Source organism: Pygocentrus nattereri, chromosome 1, assembly GCF_015220715.1.
Source record: "Pygocentrus nattereri isolate fPygNat1 chromosome 1, fPygNat1.pri, whole genome shotgun sequence".
NCBI lineage: Eukaryota > Metazoa > Chordata > Actinopteri > Characiformes > Serrasalmidae > Pygocentrus > Pygocentrus nattereri.
In genome coordinates, this window is record NC_051211.1 from 46875879 (window position 1) to 46900899 (window position 25021).

Genomic DNA, 25021 nt, shown 5'->3' on the forward strand with positions numbered 1-25021 from the left:
GTGCTCTGCATGTCCGAGTTAACTAAGAGTTGAGCTGGTAATTAACATCGATGAACCGGTAAATAAGCGAAGCTTAATCCCAGCTTCACAGTGTGCCTTTTGTTTGCAAGCTTTTTGTATCCAAGCACACAGTATCCATGTGAACTCATCATGAGGTTAATTTACCAACCAGCCCTTTCTAAGAAGAACACACTACACTGGATCCAATTCACTGCTTCGGAGCTTCTACTTGGACAGCTTTGTAATGCCCAGTTCAGCCTTTTTCTTCTACAGCTGATTAGATTTGTATGTGTATACCTACTATTGGCACGACGACTTGAAAGAGCTGCTCAGTATATGAAAATCGTTTTGAACATAGGGCTGTTTAGATTATGCTAAGGACGTGATATATATCAGACACGTGATCACATGTATTAATGTCTTACATATGTGAAATCTGCTTGGACCGCATGTCTGAATGCAGTCTTTGTGCAATCTTTCAGGAAGTCACATTCTCAAATCTTGATTTAAATCTGATTCTGCTAATCAAGTCTCCTCTAGGTGAGCTAGTGTTTAACTCTGTTTAACCCTGATTTGATTCAGTCAGATATCAGATGGGAAAAGACAAAAACAATAAAGGCAGTCAGAAAGGAATGAAAACCACATCACTTGTTTATGATTTACAATTTACAGTTACAGCACTCAGATGCAGATGTGGAAAATAAAATGTTTATAGGTTGGAATGCTAATTAAAACACTAAAGCACATAGATAAAATGAGTCATTTCATTAAAAAGCATAAAAAAATAAAAGGCATAACTGTGGTACAGCATCTTTGGGCTTTATGAAATTCCACGTCTCTTTATTCCAACGACAGCGTAACATCTGGGTGACAGAAGTGGGTCGAAGAGCTGCACCAGAGCGGAGCAGGACACGTTTGCCTGTGAAAACATTTAAGCTTTATTAGGGAACATTATATTTGAGAGATACATATGCATATATACAGTTTACTTTCCAGTCAAACCAGCTAAGTTAACTAGACGTTACTTATTTTTAAAGTTAACTAGAAGTCAATCATTTCCAGAATCAGGAAAAAAACATATTTGGCAGAAAATTTCAACAATTAAAGATACTTTTGTTTTTTAGTAGTTATTGTGTTCATGCTTTGCCTTCAATACAGCTTCCATTCTTTTTTAGACTAGTTTTGAGTTTTTAAAGAAATTCCCAGTAGTCCAGAACGCATTAAGTGACGCTTATGCCTGGACTCGAGGGTGGTCAGTCCATCATCCCAAGCAGCTTGTTTGATTTTCAGATTGTCTTCTTATTTGTTTTTTCAGTGAGGGCTTTTTGACAGCTATACATCCTTTCAGACCCATAGGACTGAGCTGTCTTCTGACAGTGGAAGGATGGACAGAAACACCTGTGAGCTTTTTCAGATTTGACGCCAGAAGAGCTTGATTTTCTCCTCTCTCTCGAACTTAAGTTTTAAGTACTGTTTATCTGATGGGGATAGTTTTGGTGGTCTACCAGGTCTTGCATGGTTGTTAGGACTCCCACTTACTCTGGAACGTTTTATTATTTTTTTTTTAACTCCAATTAGAAACTTTTTTTCCCACTTACTTTCCTTTGACTTTCCTCTTCCTTAGGCTAGTGGATTATTTTAAGTCTAATCTCCTTAGAAACATCTCCTGAAAGCTGAATGACTTGTACTTAATGGCTGGAAATTGTGTTGTGTGCTATAAGTCGAATAAGTCTCAGTGTAGCTAGAACGCTGAGCACTATTTTAACACCTTCTCTGACTCTCCACACTTGTACACCAGGAATGATCAAAATCATTTTGATTATTACTTTACTGGGACATCTAACTGAAAAAAACTGTTTGGATTAGGTATGACATTCAGCTCAGATTAAAACAAAATGCTTTAGCTTTAATCCATAATACAGCTCTCCATATTTACTTATCAAAGCACATTCACATTTTCAGCAGCCTCCCAGGCTTATAGCTTAATGATTTATATAAGAAGGAATGCCATGAGGTCTGGTGTGACTCTAATTTCCATATGCACACTTGGGGCTCACATGTCTGTCATCAAGGGCCTTTAATGAGCAACAAGCCCTTTCAATGTCTGACAAAGGCATACCGCAGAGATCTGTAGGCAAACACACAGAGCCGACGTATCACAGAAGTTTATATGACCGCCAAGTGAACGCAATAAGACCATGCAGAAAGGGTCCCCAGAGAACCCAGCAGTGCTGATCCTCACATATAATCAAAATTTCTTTCTCTCCTCTGTTTTCTATGTAAATCGCCCCATGACTGGCTTAGCCACACGCTCTTGACTGACATCCTTGGGTGGGTGGGGGGTTTTATGTTCAAAGCGTGTTAGGATAGGAGGAAACGGAGGTGTAACTCTAAACTGCTGAACTCCTGTAGGATGAATATACTTGTGGAATTAAACTAGCCACTGCCAGCTGTACAGCAATAATTTATCCCTAGTCCTGTAATAATACAACCGTGCTAAATCTCACTTAAACTGTTCCGGAACTCCTATATATCACACTTAGTAATGAGAGTACATATAGAATGTTGGTTTGAGAAGAAAAAGCACTCTCTTAAGAGCTCCCTATTAATAAAAACATTACTCCAGTTTAGAATGTCATGATTCAGTACTTGAATCACATGCTTCATCTTAGTTAGATAGAAGTACTGCCTTGTAATGGCTTTCAGCAGCCTTCAATATAGAAAACGGCATATTCTGTCGTGGGGGAACCTGACAGTTTCTTGGTTTGTGCAGTGATTATAGACATATGTGCTATAATCCTGGAGTATGTAGATTCTGAAACAAAGACCCTTCCCAACAGTCCAAGCGAAAGCTTACAAAGGGCTCTTTTTTCCTCTAATTACAAGAGGATTAAGGAGCCTTTCGGTGTTATATTACACAGGCTGACACACACAGAGCCTGCATTTGGGGAGCAAACTTCATTGTGGCACTGAAACAGATCCCACTCTGACAATGCTTCAGCCTGGCTAAGGCCCCAAGGGCAATGGACTAGCAGAGAAGGACTGGAGAAATATAGCAGCATGACTGGCATCTCTGCTTAGCCTACACAACCAAAATCCTTCAGTGTGCAAATAGGCATGATACGCCAAACAGATCTCAAAATCTGTGTCTCTTTAGTCTGAGAAAACAAGATAGTTACCTGCTCCTTCAAGTAGCACAGTCGGTCCAGCAGGATGAGGCCTTCGATGCAGGGAGCTAATGTCACTTTCAGCTAAGAGAGAAAGCAACAGTGTCATACTGAGTCAAACATAGCTCCATAGATAACTTTTTACCCTAATACACAGTGTTATCTACAGTTAATGTAGTCTTATACGTATGCTTTAGGCTGACTTTACACTGTGAAACGTTCATGCGACTAGCTGCATGTTGTAAGTTGCATGCAACTTCATGTTTTTAAAACGAAGTTGCACGCAACCCATTTCATTACTTCACTACTTAGTTGTGCTCATTCTGTCCTAGAAATTTCTAGAGGAACAAAGCACAGTAGCCCATTATGTAATCATTTTCATCTTTTGAACTAAAAAAAAAAGAGCTTTTTGTGATATTAGGTGGAACCAGCAGCAGTTTAGAGAGCTGTTAGCGTTAGCTGGCTTGTTAATGCAGGTGGTTATAGAAACGTTAACTACCAACTCTGTACAAAGTCAATCAGGGCTCTCATTTTCAACTGCCCAATAAATCGTCTTCGGTTTCATTTTCTTGGTGAAATCAATTGTTTGAATTATGTCATTCACTGTGATTGCATTGTGACATTATGTGACGTGTACATTTTGATTGGCTGTTTTATAAAACTTTGCATGTGATGCTTGCAACTGATGCTGCAGCTGAGTTTCAAATAAGTAGCAAGGTGTTTTGCAATATGCAACGCAAGCGCAATTCAGTTTCATATAAGTTTCAATCTACTAATGTTGCATGCAAGTTTTCCCATAGAAAGTCAGTTTTAGGTATTATTTATGGGTTAAATAGGGCCTGATTTTTGGTTGGTGAGATTGGCAAACACAGCTGAACTCCAGCTCAAGTTAAAATTCACATTTTTTAACAGTACAGAGAGTTAACCTGTGAATAACTTTCACTACCCCCTCATATTAGGTTAGTTGGTATGTCCTCCTTCTATCATTCTAGCAAGTTTCATATTCGTCTAAGTATTTACTGAATCCCACATGATGTTTAATGATGTTTTAACTAATATGCCTAAAATAAATACTCAGCTATATAAATATGTTAATTATGCCTCAACACTTAAGTAGCCTGAATTCTTTGCTGTTATTTATCGTATTGAATCCAAAGTAATTCCAAAGCATTCGGTTACATGAAGAAGCTAAAATCAGACATTTGTTCATTGCTGTTAAATGTAGCTAAAGGCACACATCTGCACCCAGCTAGCTAGCTAATCATTTGTAGATTAATATTAATCAATTCAGCAGTGTTCAGCTGGTGAGTGATGTTATGTAGGAAGGCTTCAGGCATTTTCAGTCATTTGAGAAGCAGGCTTCCAAATCTGATTAAATGACATTGAACACTTGGCACTGAAGTGTCACATTAGAGGTGAACCACTTAACACGTTTTGTGCATAAACTGTACTGTCTCTAACACCAGTCCCTGAAATACAGGAGACAGCTGCTCCAAGCTTAAAAAAGGCTAGAAAGGGATGCTTATATCAGATGGGGGGCATCAGTGTTTGCTATAGCTCCAAAATAGAAACACACATGTTACTAAAATTGACTTAATTAAGGCATTGAGAAACAGAAAGAAACACACAGGCTATTAGTCTTAATTATATTCTCATGATATCAATGCTAATTATTCCCAAATAGGAGACGGCCATAGAAAAAATAGGGCTCCCCCAAATTTGAAGACCCTAATTTGTCCTCTGGTGTTAATTTTACACCATCAAATTACCTGTTTATTTAGATATGTAGGGACAGTTTCCTAAACCAAGATATACATAAAGCTAGACTAAAAGTGCTTTTGACTGGTGAATCAGTGAGTAGAGAGAGCACCAGTCCAATACCCAGCACTGATACTGGGCAGATACAAGTAGAAAATCCTGGATCAGATACTGGAAGAAAAAAAAAAAAAAAAAAAAGATCTGATACTGTAACAAATTCAGGCCAAAATAAAACAATGCTCATAGCTCTGCATAAAGCAAAGCACACAGCCATATGGAGCCTAATCTTACTGTAAAATGTAGCCTGTTATATGTGTATATATATATATATATATATATATATATATATAATTATAAATCCTTCATTGCACATAGTCTTCTGCATATATACATGAAATTAAAAGACAGAAAAGATGTGGTTTTGTGCAAGTCATCTTGTTGGCATGCATTTGTTTCTGTAGTTTAGAAGTGTGTTTGTTTGTGCAGGATTTACAGGTATTTAAAAGGGTAACCATCTTAAACAAAGAAAACAGCTCATTTTAAAGCCTAGTAAATGTCGGATCAAGATCAGCCAATATTCACACTCTACATTAACATGTGTTTAATTTCCAGATGGCATCTGGATATATTTTGGCTGGATTCCATTCACACTTTTCACTAAAATGCATTTGATATTCTTTATTCTATACTGACTTGCTAGTCAGTACTTAGCAGACATTTTTCTGCCAAGACGCATTCAGTTTACATTTGTGTCAAATGCTTCCAGGATGCATCTCTGAGCAGCACTGAATGTGGAGTGATACAATTGTAATCTGAACACAATGCATCCCGGAGGTGTTTACACCTGGACTGTCATGCAGTCAAGTGAGATCTAAATGTGATCTGACCACCAAATTCCTGTAAGGTGGAAACAAGCCCATAGTTACAGTGTCAATATATAGTTACTGGATTAAGAAAAAGTGATCTGTATCATGAGCTCATAGTCCAGGATTAACCCATATCCAGAAAAATGACCAGCAGAATTTTGTTACTACACCTAATCCGGTTTCTTGTCAACAAATTGTTCCATACTGTCTGCAGTGAAAAAGAGAGAAGCTCTAATATTTTCACATTCAGCTTAGACAGAGCATGCTGAAATGGGGCTCACCATGTTGAAAGCCACCATCTCACTCATCCTAGGGCTGTACAGATCATGGTAGCTCTGGATCACACTGTCGGAGAGCTGGACAAAAAAATGAGAAAGAAAATGGTAGAGATGAGAAGACAAGATGATACCTGAGTCTAAGCCAAGCAAGAAACACTGTTCTCATCTAACCCTAGATAAAATGACAAGAGATCATTGTAAATCTGTTAGAGGATTAAGATGTGAAACATATAGCAAATCCCTGCACTGACAGGTTCAATGATATCTTATCCATCGCCTGCAGCTATATGGGCCACTGCTCTCCTAAATCTGGACGCTCTAAAGTGAGTCTACATAATGAGTCTTACTACAGTGTCAGAGGTAACTGTGCAGTCAGTGTGAGAGCTCATTAAGAGTAACTTGAGGTGTTCAGTTTAGTTAAAAAAACTAGGATTATCTTGGCCTGTGGGACACCAGAGGCAGCTGACAGGTATCGACAGGCCAAGCGATCTGCGACTTCAGTCGTCGCCAAGGCAAAAACCTGTGTGTGGAAGGAGATTGGTGAGGCCTTGGAAAGTGACTTTAAGTCGGCTCCGAAAAGATTCTGGCAAACCGTCAGGCGACTCAGAAGGGGAAAAGCAGTGTGCCACTAGCACTGTATATAGTGGAGATGGTGTGCTGCTGACTTCGACAGAAGACGTCATTGGGCGGTGGAAGGAATACTTTGAGGACCTTCTCAATCCCACCGACATGTTCTCCAGTGAGGAGGCAGAGTCTGGGAACATGGGAATAGGCTTGTCCATTACTGAGGCTGAAGTCTCTAAGGTAGTTAAGAAGCTCCTTGGTGGCAAGGCTCCAGGGGTGGACGAGATCCGCCCTGAGTTCCTTAAGGCTCTGGATGTTGTGGGGCTGTCTTGGCTGACACACCTTTTCAACATTGCGGGGACATCCGGGGCGGTGCCACTGGATTGGCAGACTGGGGTGGTGGTGCCTCTTTTTAAAAAAGGGGACCGGAGGGTGTGTTCCAACTACAGGGGAATCACACTCCTCAGCCTCCCTGGTAAGGTCTATGCAGGGGTACTGGAGAAAGTCTGGCTTATAGTCGAACCTCGGATTCAGGAGGAGCAGTGCAGGTTCCGCCCTGGTTGTGGAACACTGGACCAACTCTTCACCCTCTCCAGGATTCTGGAGGGCTCATGGGAGTTTGCCCAACCAGTCCACATGTGCTTTGTGGATCTGGAGAAGGCATTCGACTGTGTTCCACGGGGTATTCTGTGGGAGGTACTTCGGGAGTACGGGGTACATGGCTCTTTGCTACGAGCCATTCAGGCCCTGTACAAACAAAGCTGGAGTTTGGTTCGCATAGCCGGCAGTAAGTCAGACTCGTTCCCAGTGAGAGTTGGACTCCGTCAGGGCTGCCCTTTGTCACCGATTCTATTAATAATTTTTATGGATAGAATTTCTAGGCACAGTCAGGGGATGGAGGATGTCCAGTTTGGTGACCTCAGGGTCACATCGCTGCTGTTTGATGATGATGTGGTCCTATTGGGGACATCAGGCCGCGAAATTCAGCTTTCGCTGGATCGGTTTGCAGCCATGGTTCTCAAGTGGAAAAGTACTGAGAGCTCTCTCTGGGTTGGGGATAGGCTCTTGCCTCAAGTGGAGGAGTTTAAGTATCTCGGGGTCTTGTTCACGAGTGATGGTACAAGGGAGCGGGAGATTTACAGGCGGATTGGTGCTGGGTCAGCAGTGATGCGGGCTCTTTACCGGTCTGTTGTGGTAAAGAAAGAGCTGAGCCATAAGGCAAGGCTCTCGATTTACCGGTCGATCTACGTTCCCACCCTCACCTATGGTCATGAGCTTTGGGTAATGACCGAAAGAATAAGATTGCGAATACAAGCGGCCGAAATGAGTTTCCTCCGCAGGGTGTCTGGACTCTCCCTAGTCCAGATTATGAAGGTGAGAAGTTCAGTCATCCGGGAGGGACTCGGAGTAGAGCCGCTGCTTCTTCACGTCGGGAGGAGCCAGCTGAGGTGGTTCGGGCATCTGGTTAGGATGCCTCCTGGACGCCTCCCTCGGGAGGTGTCACAGGCAAGTCCACCTGGGAGGAGACCCCGGGGAAGACCCAGGACACGCTGGCGTGACTATATCGCCCAGCTGGCCTGGGAGCGCCTCGGAATCCCCCTTGGAGAGCTAGTGGAAGTGGCTGGGGTAAGGGAGGTCTGTGCCTCATTGCTTAGGATGCTGCCCCCGCGACCCGAACCCCGGAGAAGCGGAAGATAATGGAATAATAGATAAACTAGGATTATCGCATAATCCCCGGCATAATATGATACTCTGAAAGAAGTAATGCATTGAATGTATTTGAATAAACAAGACTGGACAAGGCTAGTTTTACTGGACGGCCATTAGCTTCATGGCATTTTTCACACAAGTGTCTATGATACAGGACACAGGATATTGTCATTGTCCAAAAAAGTATTTTCATTTTGTGTGTGTTTTTTTTTTTTTTTTTTTTACTTTACATCATTTGAACACAGCAGCTGTTCTCAGTGGTCCAATTGAGACGCCCCAGAATTACTTACAATATAATATCTTTACATTAATTTATATTAAAAATTAAGATTTTTTTTTAAGTTACCATTTTGGTAACACTTTTGCCAATATGAAGCTAGCTAGATTGATTTCATATGATTTTTTTGATTAACTGATTTAAACTTTAATACTGTTCAACCAGGTCAAATTTTAATTTAAACAATACAACAGGACTCTTATTATGATACCAGTGGTGCTAAAGACACTTTGCTATGCAAAGTTTCTCTGATCCAGTGGTGGAAAAGGAGATAAACTAGTGTTCTTCATAAATGTTTGATAATTAATGACATGGTATGTCTACTCCTATGTCAGCAATGAAGCCTGAAGACAGAATCAGCCAGCTGTCCAGCTAGGCCTACTTTTTCAGACTATTATTAATTAGCAAAGTATCATGTGTAGAGTCAAGAAAAATATATATTTGCTCTTGAAAGTGTAAAAAAAGCAAAGAATAAACACTTTACAGAGTGGTGATTCTAAAAAAAAAAAAGCAATCAACGTGTCTAAATATTTTCCAGTTCTTGTACACCTGTTGATCATGCACTATTGGCTGATGACTGTATTTTCACTGTTACAGGAACAGTTAAAAACATCTAATTAAGGCTGCTTATACAGCATGATAAAAGAATGAAAGTCCATCTGTACTCACTGTTTTTGCACCTGCTGAGAAGACTTGGAACAAACCAAGACTTTGGTGTCAGTACAAAGGAGAGGAAAAACAATTTCCTGTCCTTTGCATTTGTAGCGTCACCATCCCTCACCTTTGATACATCCAGGTCCAGTTTCCTGAGTGCTCTTCTCACGTAGTCCACGAACGAGGACGCTTTAGAATAAACATTTCCGACACGCTTCTCACTGCAGAAAAGAACAACCACAGCCTCAATGAAAGAGGTATAAAATAACCTTGTTTACAAATTGATTTCATAACAAGTCATTAATGGCTGCAATATGGTTACACGCTGAGCACAAAAAGAGATGTTACAAAACTCAATGCCTCGGGTCTATTTTCAGCTTCACAGCTTGCCACCATAAGCATCAGTCAACACTGAATTAGGGCTCAAGCTGTGCTGTGAGGTCAGCATCAAATAGCTGGAACAATTCAGTGTTTCTAAAGCTAAAGGGTGGCGAGATGGTGAGGGAGGTGATGTGCTGGCATCGTATGGTGCTGAGACCCGATTTTGGGGCGATAACAATGCTAAATATTTGGATAGTTTGAATGACCATTTTAATGATCACTGGGGGAAAAATTAAAGTAGCACAAATACAAACTGGAAAGTAATGCATCCATAAACACTAGGAATGTTCATCCAAAGTTGTCACCATTACACAGTGTATAGTATACTAATACTGTTATACTGCCTGTGTTACATAATCGCACAAATGAAAAGAAACATTTCAAAGCTGAATGAACCTCAACATAATGTAAAGCACCGTGTTTCCAAGGCAAGAACTAGACATTTGGCATATCCATTACTCTATGTATAAGTAGTAACAGTTAAAATGTTTGCGCACAAATAGAAGCATTTTCCTTACTGTGCTGTCAGAGAACATCCTTCATGTGCTTAATTTCCAGTCAAAACAGCTATTAAGCACAAATGATTCATTTTTCAGCATCAGGGAAGCAAAAACAGAGAATATAATTTGGCAGAAAATCACACCGAAGCCTGTGTAAGGACTCTTATACGTACAGTACTGTGCAAAAGTCTTAGGCACCCAAGGCACATTTTCACAATATATTTTTATTTGTGTAGTATGTGTTTATTTGCTGAGAAAAGTAAAAAAAAAGGTATAGAATTTTAATAATGGTTTTATATACACATTATACACACACACACACACACACATATATATATATATATATATATAAATAAAATAGTAATTTTATGGATGTTAGTGTGTTTTTTTAACCATTTTCAAACCTCTCCTCGAGGAAGTCCAGTATTACAGTATTATATGTAGTTAAAAAGCAGCTCCTGGTTTGACCAATCAGTGCTTCAGTAAATTGTGCTCATGATGTAATTGATGATATTAACAAGTCTCTGTGGCGGCTGTGAAAGTGTCAAGAAAAATATGGACCCAAGAAATTCTTGTTACTTTTTACTGTTTTTATGTTTATTTGAATTATGAATACGACTTTATTCTAACGTATATTGTGATAAAATCACTGATGAGGTAAATTGTTTAAAAATTTGCTAAGATGCCTAAAACGTTCACACAGTACTGTACATATAACTCTTATTTTTATATATTTTTCAGTACTTAGTGAGTCAATCCTTTCTTTGACACATTTTCCATTTATTTCAGGACACTTACTTTCAGATTTTCAAAGAAATCTGCAGGGATGTTTTCCTAACCACACCTCCAAAGTTCAGTCTTAGTAGTTGGTTGCATTTTCTGCTTCTTACAGTCCAGAACATCTCAGAGGTGGTCAATACATTGTTCTGAAAACAACAGCAGCTTCTTTATTTGATACATAAATGTTCTTCTTTTTGGTCCTCTGTGTCTTCTCACAGTGGAAGGATGGACAGAAACATGAGTCGATTTTTTTCAGCTCTGAAACAAGAGGGCTTGTTTTTCTCCTCTCTCTCAAAGATGAAAGCTTTAAGCATGGTTTATCTGATGATGACAGAAAAAGTGTAATTTGCGCTTAATGGCTGTTTTAATTGGAAATTTAATCAATGAAGGGTGGTCTCTTCTGCAAAGCCTTTACATCAAAGTGTGTATGTATAATTGTCCATTGATGGTAAACATTTGTGCCATTTCCAAGTAGTAAACATTATATTATAATATTACATACGTACATAAAAGCATTCTAATAGTTACCTCTTATGAGAATCATAGTGATCCCTTAGAATAACATGAAGGACTGCCCTGTAGAAGAGTGATTCCATAGGGAGCTGTAACAGACAGGTGAAAAACACATTTGACAAGGATCTACTCAACTGATTAAGCATTTAAATTGTCCTCATATATTTAAATGTTCACATCTGTTTAGGATCAATTTAAAGTTGTCTCTCTTAAAGATGTTCTCCTTCAGACATTACTTCACTGAAAGCCCTTCACCAGCTTCAGCCTACTTTGCAGATGTGTCCCAAATAGATTATGCAGCATTTCTCCATGACCATTATGAGGACCAGAGATGATCAAAACATATACACACAAATCCAGACGTGTATGCATATGTGCACCCAGATAATAATGCAGAAAGACAGAACACGCAAACTGTTCTGGCTCTGCGCCTTTGCTTAATATCAAAAACAAGAAAATATCACGTAAAGTGCAAACCATATCAGCGCATCTAATTACAGAGAAACGTTCATATTCCTCCCTCTTGAAATGGCAGGATTGGTATTCAGTATGGCCGGCGTATCACTGTCAGCTGTACAAACAGCTCTTGCACAAAACCTCTCTCTATATGCAAATCCAGGACGTTGAATAGAGGCATGAGTATGACTTAATCATTCACTCACCCCTCCTCCGACTGACACCCTCTCCAGAGCCTATGAATAACAGCAGGAAGAATAATGAGGAGCTGGAGTTTGACTTACAGGCCTCAGTACTGTCATATTATGTCAACCATGTCAAACTCAATGACAATTACTTTAGTCCATATGTAACACAACTGAAACCTCATACTGAAGTTTAAGCCAACAGTGCAATTTGTGTTTTTCCTTACCAGACATGCTGACATCCTGGCATTTCGCCCGCAGAAGCATGCTTGCTCTCTCAGATACTGACTCATGGGAAACCCATACACAGCAGTTTCACAATCTGCTCAAGAAAAATAGAATATGTGAAAAATAGCATTAATAAACAAGCTGTGATGGAAGCTGTGATGAAATAAAGCAATAAGCTAAGGCAGGCCATGAGTTACAGAGATTTTACAAATGGTTGTGGTTAAGGGGTGATGTTGAGCAGAAGTGAAGTAATGCATAGCCTTGAGCGTCTTACTGCTTTTATCAAAAAGTGGCAAAATACAATAAATACACCTCTGTTTAATAAATAATTTGTCACTGACAATTGAATGTTCCAAGAGCAGCACAATAGCCTTCATACAGCCCTTTATTTCATTAAAAAAAGTATTAAAACACAGAGAAATGTGACTAATAACCATGCAAAACCTGGTAAACCATCAACCTTGTCAGCTTCAGATAAGCAGAAAGGATGTGGAGCTGTCAATAAGCCCTTACTGAGAAACAGAAACAGACAAGAAGGAGACAAAGAAGCTGACCACCCCTGAGTCCAGACCTCAATATAATTGAATATGTTTGGAATTACTCAGACGGCGAGAAGTAGAAAATGCAACCAACTTCTAAGACTAAACTTTGGAGGTATAGAAAAATATTGCTGCAGATTTCTCTAAAACTGGGTGAAATGGCAAAAATACATATCAAGATACTTGCAGACATTTTCATTATACACAATTTGATGTCATGATATAATCATATTTTATTTTGATGATTGCAAAAATAATGGTGCATTTTTAAAATGGCTATCAAAAACAAAAGTACATTTAAGATTTTGCAATGTAGCTGCATAATATTCAATTAAATAGGACTAGTTCTGCTTCCTTTAGAATGAAATATACAGTTGATCAGGGCTCCTTACTGCCGATATCCACAATACACTCAAAAAGGTAAAGTAATTACTCTCATTTAAGATAAAACATCATCATCTTGCACACTGCTACTGAAAACTGTAATAAGTGTAATAAACTGGAAGCTATAATTAAGGCACAGGGTGGACACACTAAGTACTTAAACATTTGAATAATATATTTTGTTAAGGCTTCTATGTAATTATATTTCACATGCGTTTTAGTTGTTTCATGACCCTAAAAATGAATAACGAATGAAAAAATGAATAAGAGTTAATGGCCACTTTGACTAGAAAGTAGAAAGTCTTTTGCGTGGCACTAATAACGTTGGGCATGACATATACGGCCATTTCACAATGGCACTGAGTGTGGCTCTGCCAATCAGATTTCAAAAGCGAAACAATCCGTTTTATAATGCAAGCTAGGTCATGATTGCTTCACCGCGTCAAGAATGGCACTGCAGTGGAGCGCAAGCCTGCGCACCACATGTTCTAGTCAGGCTGCCATTCAAAAAAGCTTGGGCTAGAGTGTTTAGGCCTTATTCCTAATGCAACAAAAGCTCTGTTTACACCAGCCACCATGCTAACCCAAACCCTGCCAGGCTGAACAAGAGCCAGAGCCAAGCACAAACCCAGAGTGTGTGAAAGAACGTGTGTGTATGTGGGGGGGTGGGGTGTGAAAGCTGTGTGTCATGCTTAGCAGGACACAAACACGAGTGCTTTCACCCGATAGCGTGCGAGTGCCCACGCTGCATAGGAACACACAGTCACTGAGGGGCCTTAAGCTGGATTCTCTCCAAATTGTTTGTGTGTTCATTAGTTCACTGATCATCATGTTATCATACAACACTTTCAATTATGTCAAAATCTGGTTAAAAGTTGTCTCAAAAGGGGCTTCTTGAGGTTGGAAATGAGAGAGGAATCTGAGCTGAAACTAATGCCAGTGGCTTGTTGTTCTGGAACAGCCTCATTAATTCTGCTTCGGTCTCTTCTGTTGTTGCTGTTGGCTCTTCTCAGAAGGAGTGACTCTGCTCTGATTGGGGGTAAGTGGTGTCAGTGTGGATGAGGCTGCTGTACTTCTCTCAGAAAAGGACGGCTTTATGTCACTGCCATTCTGTGACTCAGAAGCAAACGGAAGGGGATGCTTGACCAGACACAGATAGGTCCTAATCCAGGGAATGCCAATGAAGGGTATATCATGATACCTTATAACAATATTTTGTTTTCTCAGCTAGAATGGACAAAAAGCACAAGCAGAAACAGAAAAAAATGACACTTGAAAAGCACAATAATTATTTTCAAAAATAAACTAAGAAAGAATGGGGAGAAATTAAATAGCTGGTAAAAATGAAGTGACTAAAATCAAACCATAGAATACTACACTAACATGCATTAACATACAATCAGCTACTTGTTACTATGCAGTTTCTGCAGTTGCTATACATTGCTTATTGCTCATAGGCTCTCTGTAACTGGTCAAAGTAGGGGTTTCATTTCTATGCATTTTTTGCAGACATGATGCTTTTCCCACATTGTTTTCAATGGCAAAGATGTGCTTTGCATGCCGATTTTGCATGCTGGGTGCCTCACATTACAGGGGCCGTTCAGATAATGCCTTTATAAACTCACTCAAGCATGCTTCTTTTCACTCAGAGAGTTTTCTATTATTTATTATATACGTCAGCTGTTTAAATGTTTATTAATCATCTTCCGCATTCTCTAAAATTAGTCCCATGAATTAACCAAGTGAACTAGTGCAGCCCTCAGAATTGCCCCCTGCTTCTTTTTAAGAAAGAGACACATCTCCTCGTGCACCCTGCACAACACAGCTTTGCTCAAGTAACCTAAGCCTTAAGAGTTTTTCTGTACTGACCACTCAGTTCAAAAGTAGGACAGGCCTTCAGTAACAGCTATAATAGAGGAGGGATTCGCAATTACAGTCCTTAAATATCCTGAAATGCATAATTATAGAATTTGAAATCATAAGAGGACAGCAACACACCTAAAATATCACAATATATGACATGACAAAAAAACTGCTTCATTTAACCTCTTACGCTCATGGGTATTTTGGTTTGTCCATCTGTATTTACATGACCAAATTGTAAGGCAAATCATTCAGTAACTGCATGAAATGACTGTAAATTTTTATTTTATTTATTTATTTGTGTAAAAGCTCAAATTAACAGAAAATGTGTTTCATCACACACACATTGATATATGCTTACAATTTACTGCTGAAAACCAAAAATCTTAGACGCTCTTTGTATTACTTTATAAAAATAATTTTACAGAGCAGATCATTGAAGAAACGCCATCTCTCCTTCTTCTTTCGGCTGCTCCTTTTAGGGGTCGCCACAGCGGATCATCTGCCTCCATCTTGCCCTATCCACTGCCTCCTCTACTTTCACACCAACCATCTCCAAGTCCACCTTCACTACATCCATAAACCTTCTCTGAAGTCTACCTCTTCTCCTACCCGGCAGCTCCATCTCCAACATTCTTTGACCAATATATCCACTATTTCTCCTCAACACATGTCCAAACCATCTCAACCTGGCCTCTCTGGCTTTATCTCCAAACTGCTCCACCTTCACTGTCCCTCTGATCTGCTCATTTCTAATCTTGTCCATCCTTGTCACTCCCAACGAAAATCTCAGCATCTTCATCTCCGCCACCTCCAGCTCAGCCTCCTGTCTTTTAGACAGAGCCACAGTCTCCAAACCATACATCTTGAAGAGACGCCATCTGTTTATAGTTTATAGTACAGATTAATGGAAAAATGGGTTGAATTTCAGTAGAAAAAAAAGTGTGAGTTCAACTTCTTTTAACTTTAAAAATCGCATTATTCATCTATTTGACTGGAAAGAAGACAGTTACAGCTCTCATACGATACCAAACTTTTGAATGGAGCTTATGAAATATGAAAGTTATGAAGAATATGATGAAGTGTGTTTTGGAACCACCGGTGGTTCCAAGGAGTTTAATGGGTTAAGTTTACCCTGTTTTTGCAACCAGCATCACACTTGCTAGTTCTGAGAAGTAGATAAACGTTGTTCCTGGACATAATGAAATTACAGATAGCTAGACCTGCTGATTGACAGTTACAATGTTGTTGTTGCTTATAAACAGGGAGATGTGCATCAACAAGGAAAATTGCAGTGAACGAACCCCCAAAAGATAAAGTCTGTGCAGTGCACCTCACGTTTTTCCACCTCCAGAAAAACGCAGTCTGAATCCCACCTAACTCTCTCATGGTGGCCTTGCAGATGAATGCACTTTATCACAAATGTTCTGTGGTCTAGAAGTATTGATGATACTAAGGACGCAGAAAAGTATACTGTGATGTGATTTATTACAATAACAATAATTTTTCGACATATTACTCTCCTTTACAGTCAATGCAGAATTAGTAACAGAGTACTTTACTAGCACCTGAAGGATTTTATCCTTCAAAAAATGCACTGTATGTTGGAAAACTACTGAGAAGAAGCTTTTCACCACCTGGAGTAACACCACACCTCGATCTAATGATATTCTATAATGTTATGAGAAGATTTTACTGGGTAAACAGAAATGAATATCTTCACATGCTCCATTGGAAAGGGCCTGATCTTCTCCACAGCAATTACAGGGTCAGATACATCACCTTTCTGCTCATAAAATGCTATTCAGATTCTATAGGCCCGCTTTCCTTTCCCCAAGTGATTTTGAAAGGAGCACCTTTTTGGCGGTCCACCAGTAAGGCCTGGTATTTCTATTGCCTGTCACATGTAATGTATTGAACCCTTTAAGGGTGCTTATACTTCTTTGCTTGGCTGGGAAAATAAGTAATAATCCCTCCCCCACGGTCTAGAGGAAAGTGACAAATGAGCCACTGGTCTGGTACAGACTCATAAAGCATACGAGAGCACTGCTGAACGGCCTGGACTGTCGACTCTCTCCAACTCCCCACTGAGCGACTCTGTGTGTGCGTGTGTGCATGTGTCAGAAACCATATGTTCCCTCGGGGCTTGCTGGGAGTCTTTTGGGGAGGTGGCATGCTGAGAGAGATATGTGATATCGAGGCTCTGTGTTGGCAGTGGACTGAACTGGGCTTTAAAATGCATTACATGGAGTGAAGAAACACACCGCCACACATGTGGGTTTTCCATCCACCTATTTTTGGAAATTTTGAAAATGTGCAAAGAGAAACCTGGATGGAAAAGCCAGAAATAAAAAAGTGCAACAGTGTTCACTTGGATAGGGCTTAACGATTTGTGCAAAACATCTAATTGTGATACTGATTTCAAAGTGATTATTTTCTTGAAATTAATCTCCAGGCTTGTTCATTTTTACCAGGCGGCCTAGCGCATTCATTTTGTCATGAAAGCTGAAAGTAATGTGCAAGAATGACAGTTCATGAGCGCTACATTATTAGGTTATATCATGCAGAGCAATTTTGAAACTGCACTCCTTTGAAGTGAAATTTTGACCTAATACGATTCATCATTCTGCCCTTCAGTCATGCTTGAATAACATGAGAAAGCTGGTTTATCAATAAAAGAGAAATGTGAAAAATGATGATGGACACAGATTTTTCAAATGAGTGATGATATAGTGGGAGCTAAAGTCACATCTTTGGCACTATGTCCAATTAAAACTATAGCTGTGACAATCACAGCGGTTCGGTAGGTGGCAGTGAAGAGGGATGCCAACTTCAGCTCTCATTAAAAAGGACACTGTCTGTTTAGCCTGGCATTTCTGAAGTGTTAAGGCTGTAGTCCTGTACAGCTGACATAGGACTGTCAAAACTGCTCTACTGAGAGCTAATAAAGGTTCAAATCCTTATGTGGTAAGCCATGTTACGCACAACCAGTTGATAGAAATAATAATTGATTCACATTTTCTTTTACTGACAAAAACGTTTAAAGAGCAATCCTTCCACTGAATGTCTACTCAAGTCCATTCACATTGCCAGGCTGAAGGCTTTGCTCTCACCAGGAGCTTAAATCCAAGTTTTGAGCACTACCAACTTAAGCAAGAAAGATTTTTCCGCAGTCTAAACAGCAAAATAAATAAATAAATAAATAAACAGCTGGATTCAAGGCACATATATACAAGCAATCTGATAAGGATTTAATGCTCTTCCGTCATTTGGAGAACGGCACTGTCAGAATATCCAACATGAAAATCATATTTTTACCGGCCCTGCCTAGGTCAGCATATCTATACATGCATTGTTCCTATGACAAAAAATGTGGATTAACTGAAACTAAAGTCTAACCATACAAACAGATTTAGTTGAAGTTGAAGTGGCATAAATCCGATTTTTTTGCGCTGTATGAACATAAAAATGATCCTTTATTAATCAGATTTAAACCCCTCTTATATGTAGTCCTAGATCAGATACATATCCGATATGAAACCATGCAATTGTATGAACAGTTGTATGAGAATATTCTTTTATTTTTTTTTTAACACGTTTTGTCCTGCGATGGACTGGCGACCTGTCCAGGGTGAATCCTGCCTTCCGCCCGAAGACTGCTGGGATAGGCTCCAGCAACCCCCCGCGACCCTGACGTAGAAGTGGCTTAGAAAATGGATGGATGGATGGATGGATGGATAAACACGTTTTGTGTATGCGCACATCATTGTCATCATCCAACATCCGAAGCAACTTGATAACTAAATGTGCACATGTGGTCTGACAGACATTTGGTCTGACAGCAGTGATGTGAAAAGCCCTGGTTCATAAATGCAGCTAGCAGCCTGCTACAGGGCACCATTTCAACGGGGGGAAAACTTGATGACCAATGATTTTAGCAATTAAATGTCATTATACCCTTCTTGGCTGGCTAAGATGATGTGTCCCTCATTATTACTTAATGTGTGGTGAAAGTGACTCAGCTCCTGCAGTAACTGTGAGGGTCTTTTACAGAAAACAGCCTCGGGTGTGTGTTGAGGGGCTGGGTGTGCACTCACTCTGCCCATCCTGATCAAACTGCTCAGACAAGAGGTGGTAGCAGCAGCCTACGCTGCAAACAGCTTGAAGCTCCGGCTTGGCCACGAACATCCGCAGAGTGCTGGGAGCCAGGTCTCCGCATGTATGGAGGCCAACCATGACCGCATCCTGAGACAGAAAGAGGCAAACAGAGGAAGACAGAAGGAAAGTAGAGTATAATTTGGTGAGATCTTTCTGGCGGCACACAGCACATTAGAAGCATCCACTGCATCCACTGCTGCCATTGATCACGCTCATCATACGTCACAATGGAAACATCTCATAAACCAGCAATGCCATTCCTAATCCTAAGCCTGATTTCCCATAATCAACATAATTAACATGATTAGAATAATTACTGCTGTCACGTCAGGGGAATGAAGCAGCATCAAGCTGCTCTCTATTAGAACCCCATGGCTGCTGTGCTCTCATATTACACTTCTAGCCTAGTTAAATGAGTGATGTACATGGGCAGCCAAGATAAGAATAGATTCAATACGTTATTTCAAAATTTCACTGTATGAAAAGAAAATAAACTTTAGAAGTGACTCTGCACAAAAAATGTAATACAGAAGTGACCAGTCTTAACAGATCATGATGTGTATATTAGCTTTAGAATCTTAAGTGTTATTAAGAGCAAACATCTCGTTAGGATTCGACCAAATTACTGTGTGGTCAAGAAAACTGGCTGATGCTAAGGCCAAACAGATTTAACCACATTCCCAGTGAAATCTCAACAATAAAGTTGACAGTGTCCCTCTAAACCAGGGGTGAACGCTGGCCCTGGAGTGTTGGTGTCCAGCACAGTTTGGAGGTTTCCCTACTCAAAACCCTCCCACTAATCTCGGCTATTAACAGATTTATTAACAGATAAGTATAATCAGGTGTGTTCGAGTACACACTTAAAATCGATAGCTCTGCAAGGGTTCTTTAGTAAAGAAAATGGTTCTATATCAGACCAAGAACACTGAAGAAACCCTTTATATGATTAAAGGGTTCTTTGCATGATGAAAGGGTTTTTCAGATTGATGGAGAATGTGTTGAATATGGTTCTATATAGAACATTTTTTAAAGGGTTCTTTACTTGTTACCATGTCAAGCTCGTAATAGAAGAATAGAAGAACATTTTTGGTGCTAGATAGAGCCTTTTTCAAAAAGAACCATTATTATAGAACAATTTTTCTTTACTAAAGAACCCTTGAAGAACATTTTTAAGTGTATAGGTAAAAAATCAAGCTATGCTGCATGCCTGTCCTCCAGGACCAGAGTTGGCACCCCTGCTTTAAATATTTTGCAATACAACCACATTCAAGCACGTGTCACTATGTAGAGCAATCAAACATGCAAACCACGCTAAGAGAGTTCAGCATTGCGAGAGTTCATGTTATTTACCTCTTTTAAGGTCTTCATTTTTGAGCTTATGCTTGAAGGTTTAAGGTTTTAAGGTTTTACCTTTGTATTGTTATAGTTTGCAAATAGACCAAAAACTGACATACAGGGTGCACGAAGTAACAGAAACATCACATGAAATATATTTTATATTTTTGGTTGTAAACTTTAATTGTGCACTAAAATGAGTGGAAAATTCCATATTTAAGTTGGTTCGCTGTAGATAATGTTTTAACTTATTTTCACTGCACTATTTGACTATGGGTGTTGAAACTTTTGCATACAACTGAATGTGCACTTTGTAGGCTTACAATTACTGACAGCTGCAAAATTCATTAGCCCCCTTTACCTCGTCTATCAAAATAAACAGACTACCATAGGACCTCAACTTATCAGATATTATTTGGGTGATGGGCCTTTCTCAGCAAAGCAGTGACACTGACATGATAGTGGGTGTTGGGCTGGTACAAGTGTCAAGCACAGCAGTGTTGCTGGAGTTTTAACACATATCAGTGCCAGTGCTGGGACAGTGACACTCCACAAAACAAACAACAACAACAACAACAAAAAACATCCAGCCACCAGTGGTCCTGTGGTCAGAATCTGACCACTGATGAGGGGCTGGAGGATGACACAAATGGATTCTGGAAAAGGAGGAGCTACAGTCACTAACTGTACACCTACAAATTAAATAAGGTGTTTCTAATAAAGTGACCAGTAACATGTTTTAAAAACTCCAGTAACACACACCATATCACCTATGCCTGATACACTGGGGCCAAACAACACTAACATCCAAGTGTAGACACTACCTTTTGCATAGTGCCCACATCTGGCTTCCGATTCTAATTAAAACACAAGTCTTTGGACCAAGTGGTCACTTGCTTTGGAGACTTTAATATTTTTTTGCAAACTTTGGTCTACTATCTGGTCAGTAGTGATCCTTTTCCATTGCTGGACCAGAGGGGAGCTGAGAAACTGCAGCAACAGATGAGCTACATGACAAGTGACAACAATCGTATTAGTTACTAATGCATAAAAAAACTCTGAAAGTGGCGCTGTGCTCATGGCCTCTCACCTCTAGCTCTGTAATTAGTGTCCTGAGCTCTGTTTCTGCTGTAACATATGAAGTCAAAGGTGAGAAGAGGTTGCTGTTGTTGGTGATTCCTCTCCCATCCCGTGCCTTCCTCTCAAGGTTATCCCTCTTCCTCCTCTCCCTCTCCTCCAGGCTCAGCTGGCTGGGGGGAACACGGGGGGTAGCCTGCTCCATGACGTCAGGAGACAAGGCAGTGAAGAAAGTGTCCTCTGAATCAGCATCTGCTGAGTCCAGTGCACAGTCTCTAGGCCCGTTTGTGATTGAGAGATCATTAATGGCTGGTTCTGCTGATGCACAAGACTGGACTTCAGCCATACGACTCTCAACATCAATACTAACATGGTTTTCAACCTGTTCAATGCTCCTGTCTCTTTCACTGCCCTCCATAGCTGTCCCTTCATGCTCTGTAGGAGCTCTGTGCCACTGACTGGCTCTCTCTTCTTCTTCTTCATTTCTACTGCTTGTGTCTTTGAGTGAGACTTCCTGGTCAGTCTTGACCCTGCTGTGTCTTTGATAGGCTCTGGAAAACCTTTTGAGTTTCCTGTTCCTCTCCTGAGCACCATGAGTATTAACACTGGAACAGTCAATGCCAAACACCTGCAGACCATACTGCAAAGAGAGGAACGAGCACAGGTAACCTTTACCTGAGCCCACATCTATAACCTGAGAGAGAGAGAGAGAGAGAGAGAGAGAGAGAGAGAGAGAGCGAGAGAGCGAGAGAGCGAGAGAGCGAGAGAGCGAGAGAGGACAGCACAGCTGGTGAGAAAGACAACTAAAACCATCATTAAGCCTTTAAACTGAAAGAGCCTCACTTTCATAACTACATAACTTACACATTAGTTTTAAAGCAGCCATTGAAAAATGTATAGGAGTTACTAAAAATAAGTACAGGAACAAAGAAGGTATAGGATAATAACTGAATAATACGCCTAATAAAAGATCAAGGGCTGCCTGGGATTGTGACAGTAGTATGAGACGCTTCTTACTTGTTTGGCTCTGCAGCATTTGGCCAGACTGGCCACCACTTCAGACATAGCTGGCACCTCATGGGCCTTCTTAGAGTTCATGAACTCATCAGGGAACACAGCTCCATCAGAGACCCCATCTGAAACAAATAGACAACTGAGGAACAGTCTAATCTAGCAAATAATAGACATTACAAATGCTTGGTGCAGGATAAACATCCACCATGCTGACCTTGGGCATCTGCAGACATCATTCTCAGAGTGTCCATCACTGCCTCACGCTGCACACACACCTCAAGTCCTGCTAGTGAGTGGGCTTTAGCTGCCCTCAGCAGAGCTGCTACATCCACCAGCTTCTTTGTGGCATCACAAAACCCAAAGCTGATGCTTTCATTCACTGCAAAAAAATTAAAATAAACAATACATAAATACAAGAAAGGGAACTTTGCAGAATTAATTATATAGTTATGGTATTGGACTCCAGACTGTTAGATTGTACTACTGTAGATTGGCAGATCATAGCCAACCCTAAGGGTCCATGCTTCATAGAACAGTGGCTGCATCTCAAATAACTACATACGTTCTACACACTGACTTCTACATCAAAACAGCCCAGTTTATAAAAATAGTTCTATATCACCACTCATCCAAAAAAACAGCTCAAAGATCAAAGTGGTTCACGAAAGAAAAATGATAAAATGATGGTGGTTGGTTAGTGTAGTGGGTAATATCTTTGCCTTCTACGCTGTAGACTGGGGCTCAATCCCTGCCTGGGCAAGCACTCTACACTATACCAATAAGAGTCCTTGAGCAAAAACTCCTAAACCCTAAAAAAAAAAAAAGAAAGAACACACAAAAATTATAAAGTTAAAAAAGTAACTAATGCACTGAAAACAAAACAGTAATTAAAAATATTCATTTAAATATTAATCACAAAAGAAAAGAAAGGATAGGAAGAAACTGTTAAAAAAAACACAATAAAAAAAGGTTTATGCCTCTTTTCTGTCTCTGGCTGAATCCCAAATGGCTCACTATTGAACAAAGAGGACACTATTTGTCCATAGAAGCAGTTATTTTATCATCTATGTAGTGCTCTACAGAGGTAGCTGGGAGCCGTTCGAACATAAGTGGAGATGGCAAGTATAACTCACATCAGAGAACCTCTGGTTCTGTGTTCTACTGGCTGTATATGTGAGTGTATACCAATCAGCCATAACAGGTGTTTCACTTTACGGATGGGTTAAATGTGGAGGTGGAATTTCCCTGGTTGTGGGATCAAAAAAGTATCACTTAACAATCCTTGTTGGACCACCTTGTAGATGTAAAGTCATCTGTTACTGCACAGTGTACATTTATGGCATTTGGCTGACGCTCTTATCCAGAGCGACTTACAATTTGATCATTTTACACAAGTAGGCGAAGGTTGTGTTAGGAATCTTGCCCAAGGACTCTTATTGGTATAGTGTAGGGTGCTTACCCAGGTGGGGGTTTGAACCTAGTCTACAGTGTAGAGGGCAGAGGTGTTAACCACTACACTAACCAACCACACAGTTTGTGTGCTCTTGCCCTTCATCTGTGTTTGGCTGGACATATTTGGTTCTCAGTCCAGCAGTGACACTGAGGTGTTTAAAAACTCCAGCAGCACTGCTGTGTGTGATCCACTCGTACCAGCACAACACACACTAACACGCCACTGTCACTGCAGTGCTGAAAATGATTCACTGCCCATACAATACCTGCTCTGTTGTGGTCCTGGCCATTGAAGAACAGGGTAAAAGGGGGGTTATAATGTATGCAGAGCAATAGATGGCCTACAGTCTGTAATTGTAGAACTACAAAGAGCTCTAATGTGGTCAGTGGAGCTGATAAAATGGACAATGAGTGTAGAAACAAGGAGGTTTAAATGTTATGGCTGATCAGTGACTGTGAGTTTACGGTCTAAAGCGCTATTACATACGTTTTGACATGTCCTCTGCTGCCCCCCTGCGGCCTCCAGCGGAACTCAACGCCGTCAGAACCTCCTCGGGACTCACAGCCACGAACGAGTGCCAAACATCGCGCGTGTAGAAATCCACCGTGTGCGCGTTCGCGATGGTTAACGTCACCGAAAGAAGGCGCTGAACTTCGTCTATCTTCCTCTTTAAATCGTCAGCAGAAACAAAAGAAAAAGCCATAACGAGTCGCCAAACACCACAGCCGCGGCTGACACGCCGAGTGCACACACGCACAGCAGGAGAGCGAAGCTCCGAGGGAAGGCTAGCTGCACCAAGAGGCATGATTTACAAACTCTACTGAGCAAGAGACCGTCTTTCATATACCTTCATCCTCAGAAACAACTGCCTTTTCATTAAA

General features: G+C 40.4%; 1 protein-coding gene across 1 annotated transcript; it reads right to left on the bottom strand.

Moving 5' to 3' along the window:
- Window positions 1-625: 625 nt before the first annotated feature.
- Window positions 626-24888, bottom strand: mettl25 (methyltransferase like 25). The gene is made up of 12 exons (XM_017712226.2): window positions 24627-24888; window positions 22902-23066; window positions 22691-22809; window positions 21687-22367; window positions 19201-19348; window positions 12317-12411; window positions 12111-12140; window positions 11464-11537; window positions 9402-9495; window positions 6073-6147; window positions 3180-3251; window positions 626-919 (listed from the first exon to the last, which is right to left on the bottom strand). The coding sequence occupies exons 1-12, from the start codon at window positions 24841-24843 to the stop codon at window positions 821-823; spliced, it is 1869 nt and encodes a 622-aa protein (XP_017567715.2). The 5' UTR covers window positions 24844-24888; the 3' UTR covers window positions 626-820.
- Between the last annotated feature and the right edge of the window lie 133 nt (window positions 24889-25021).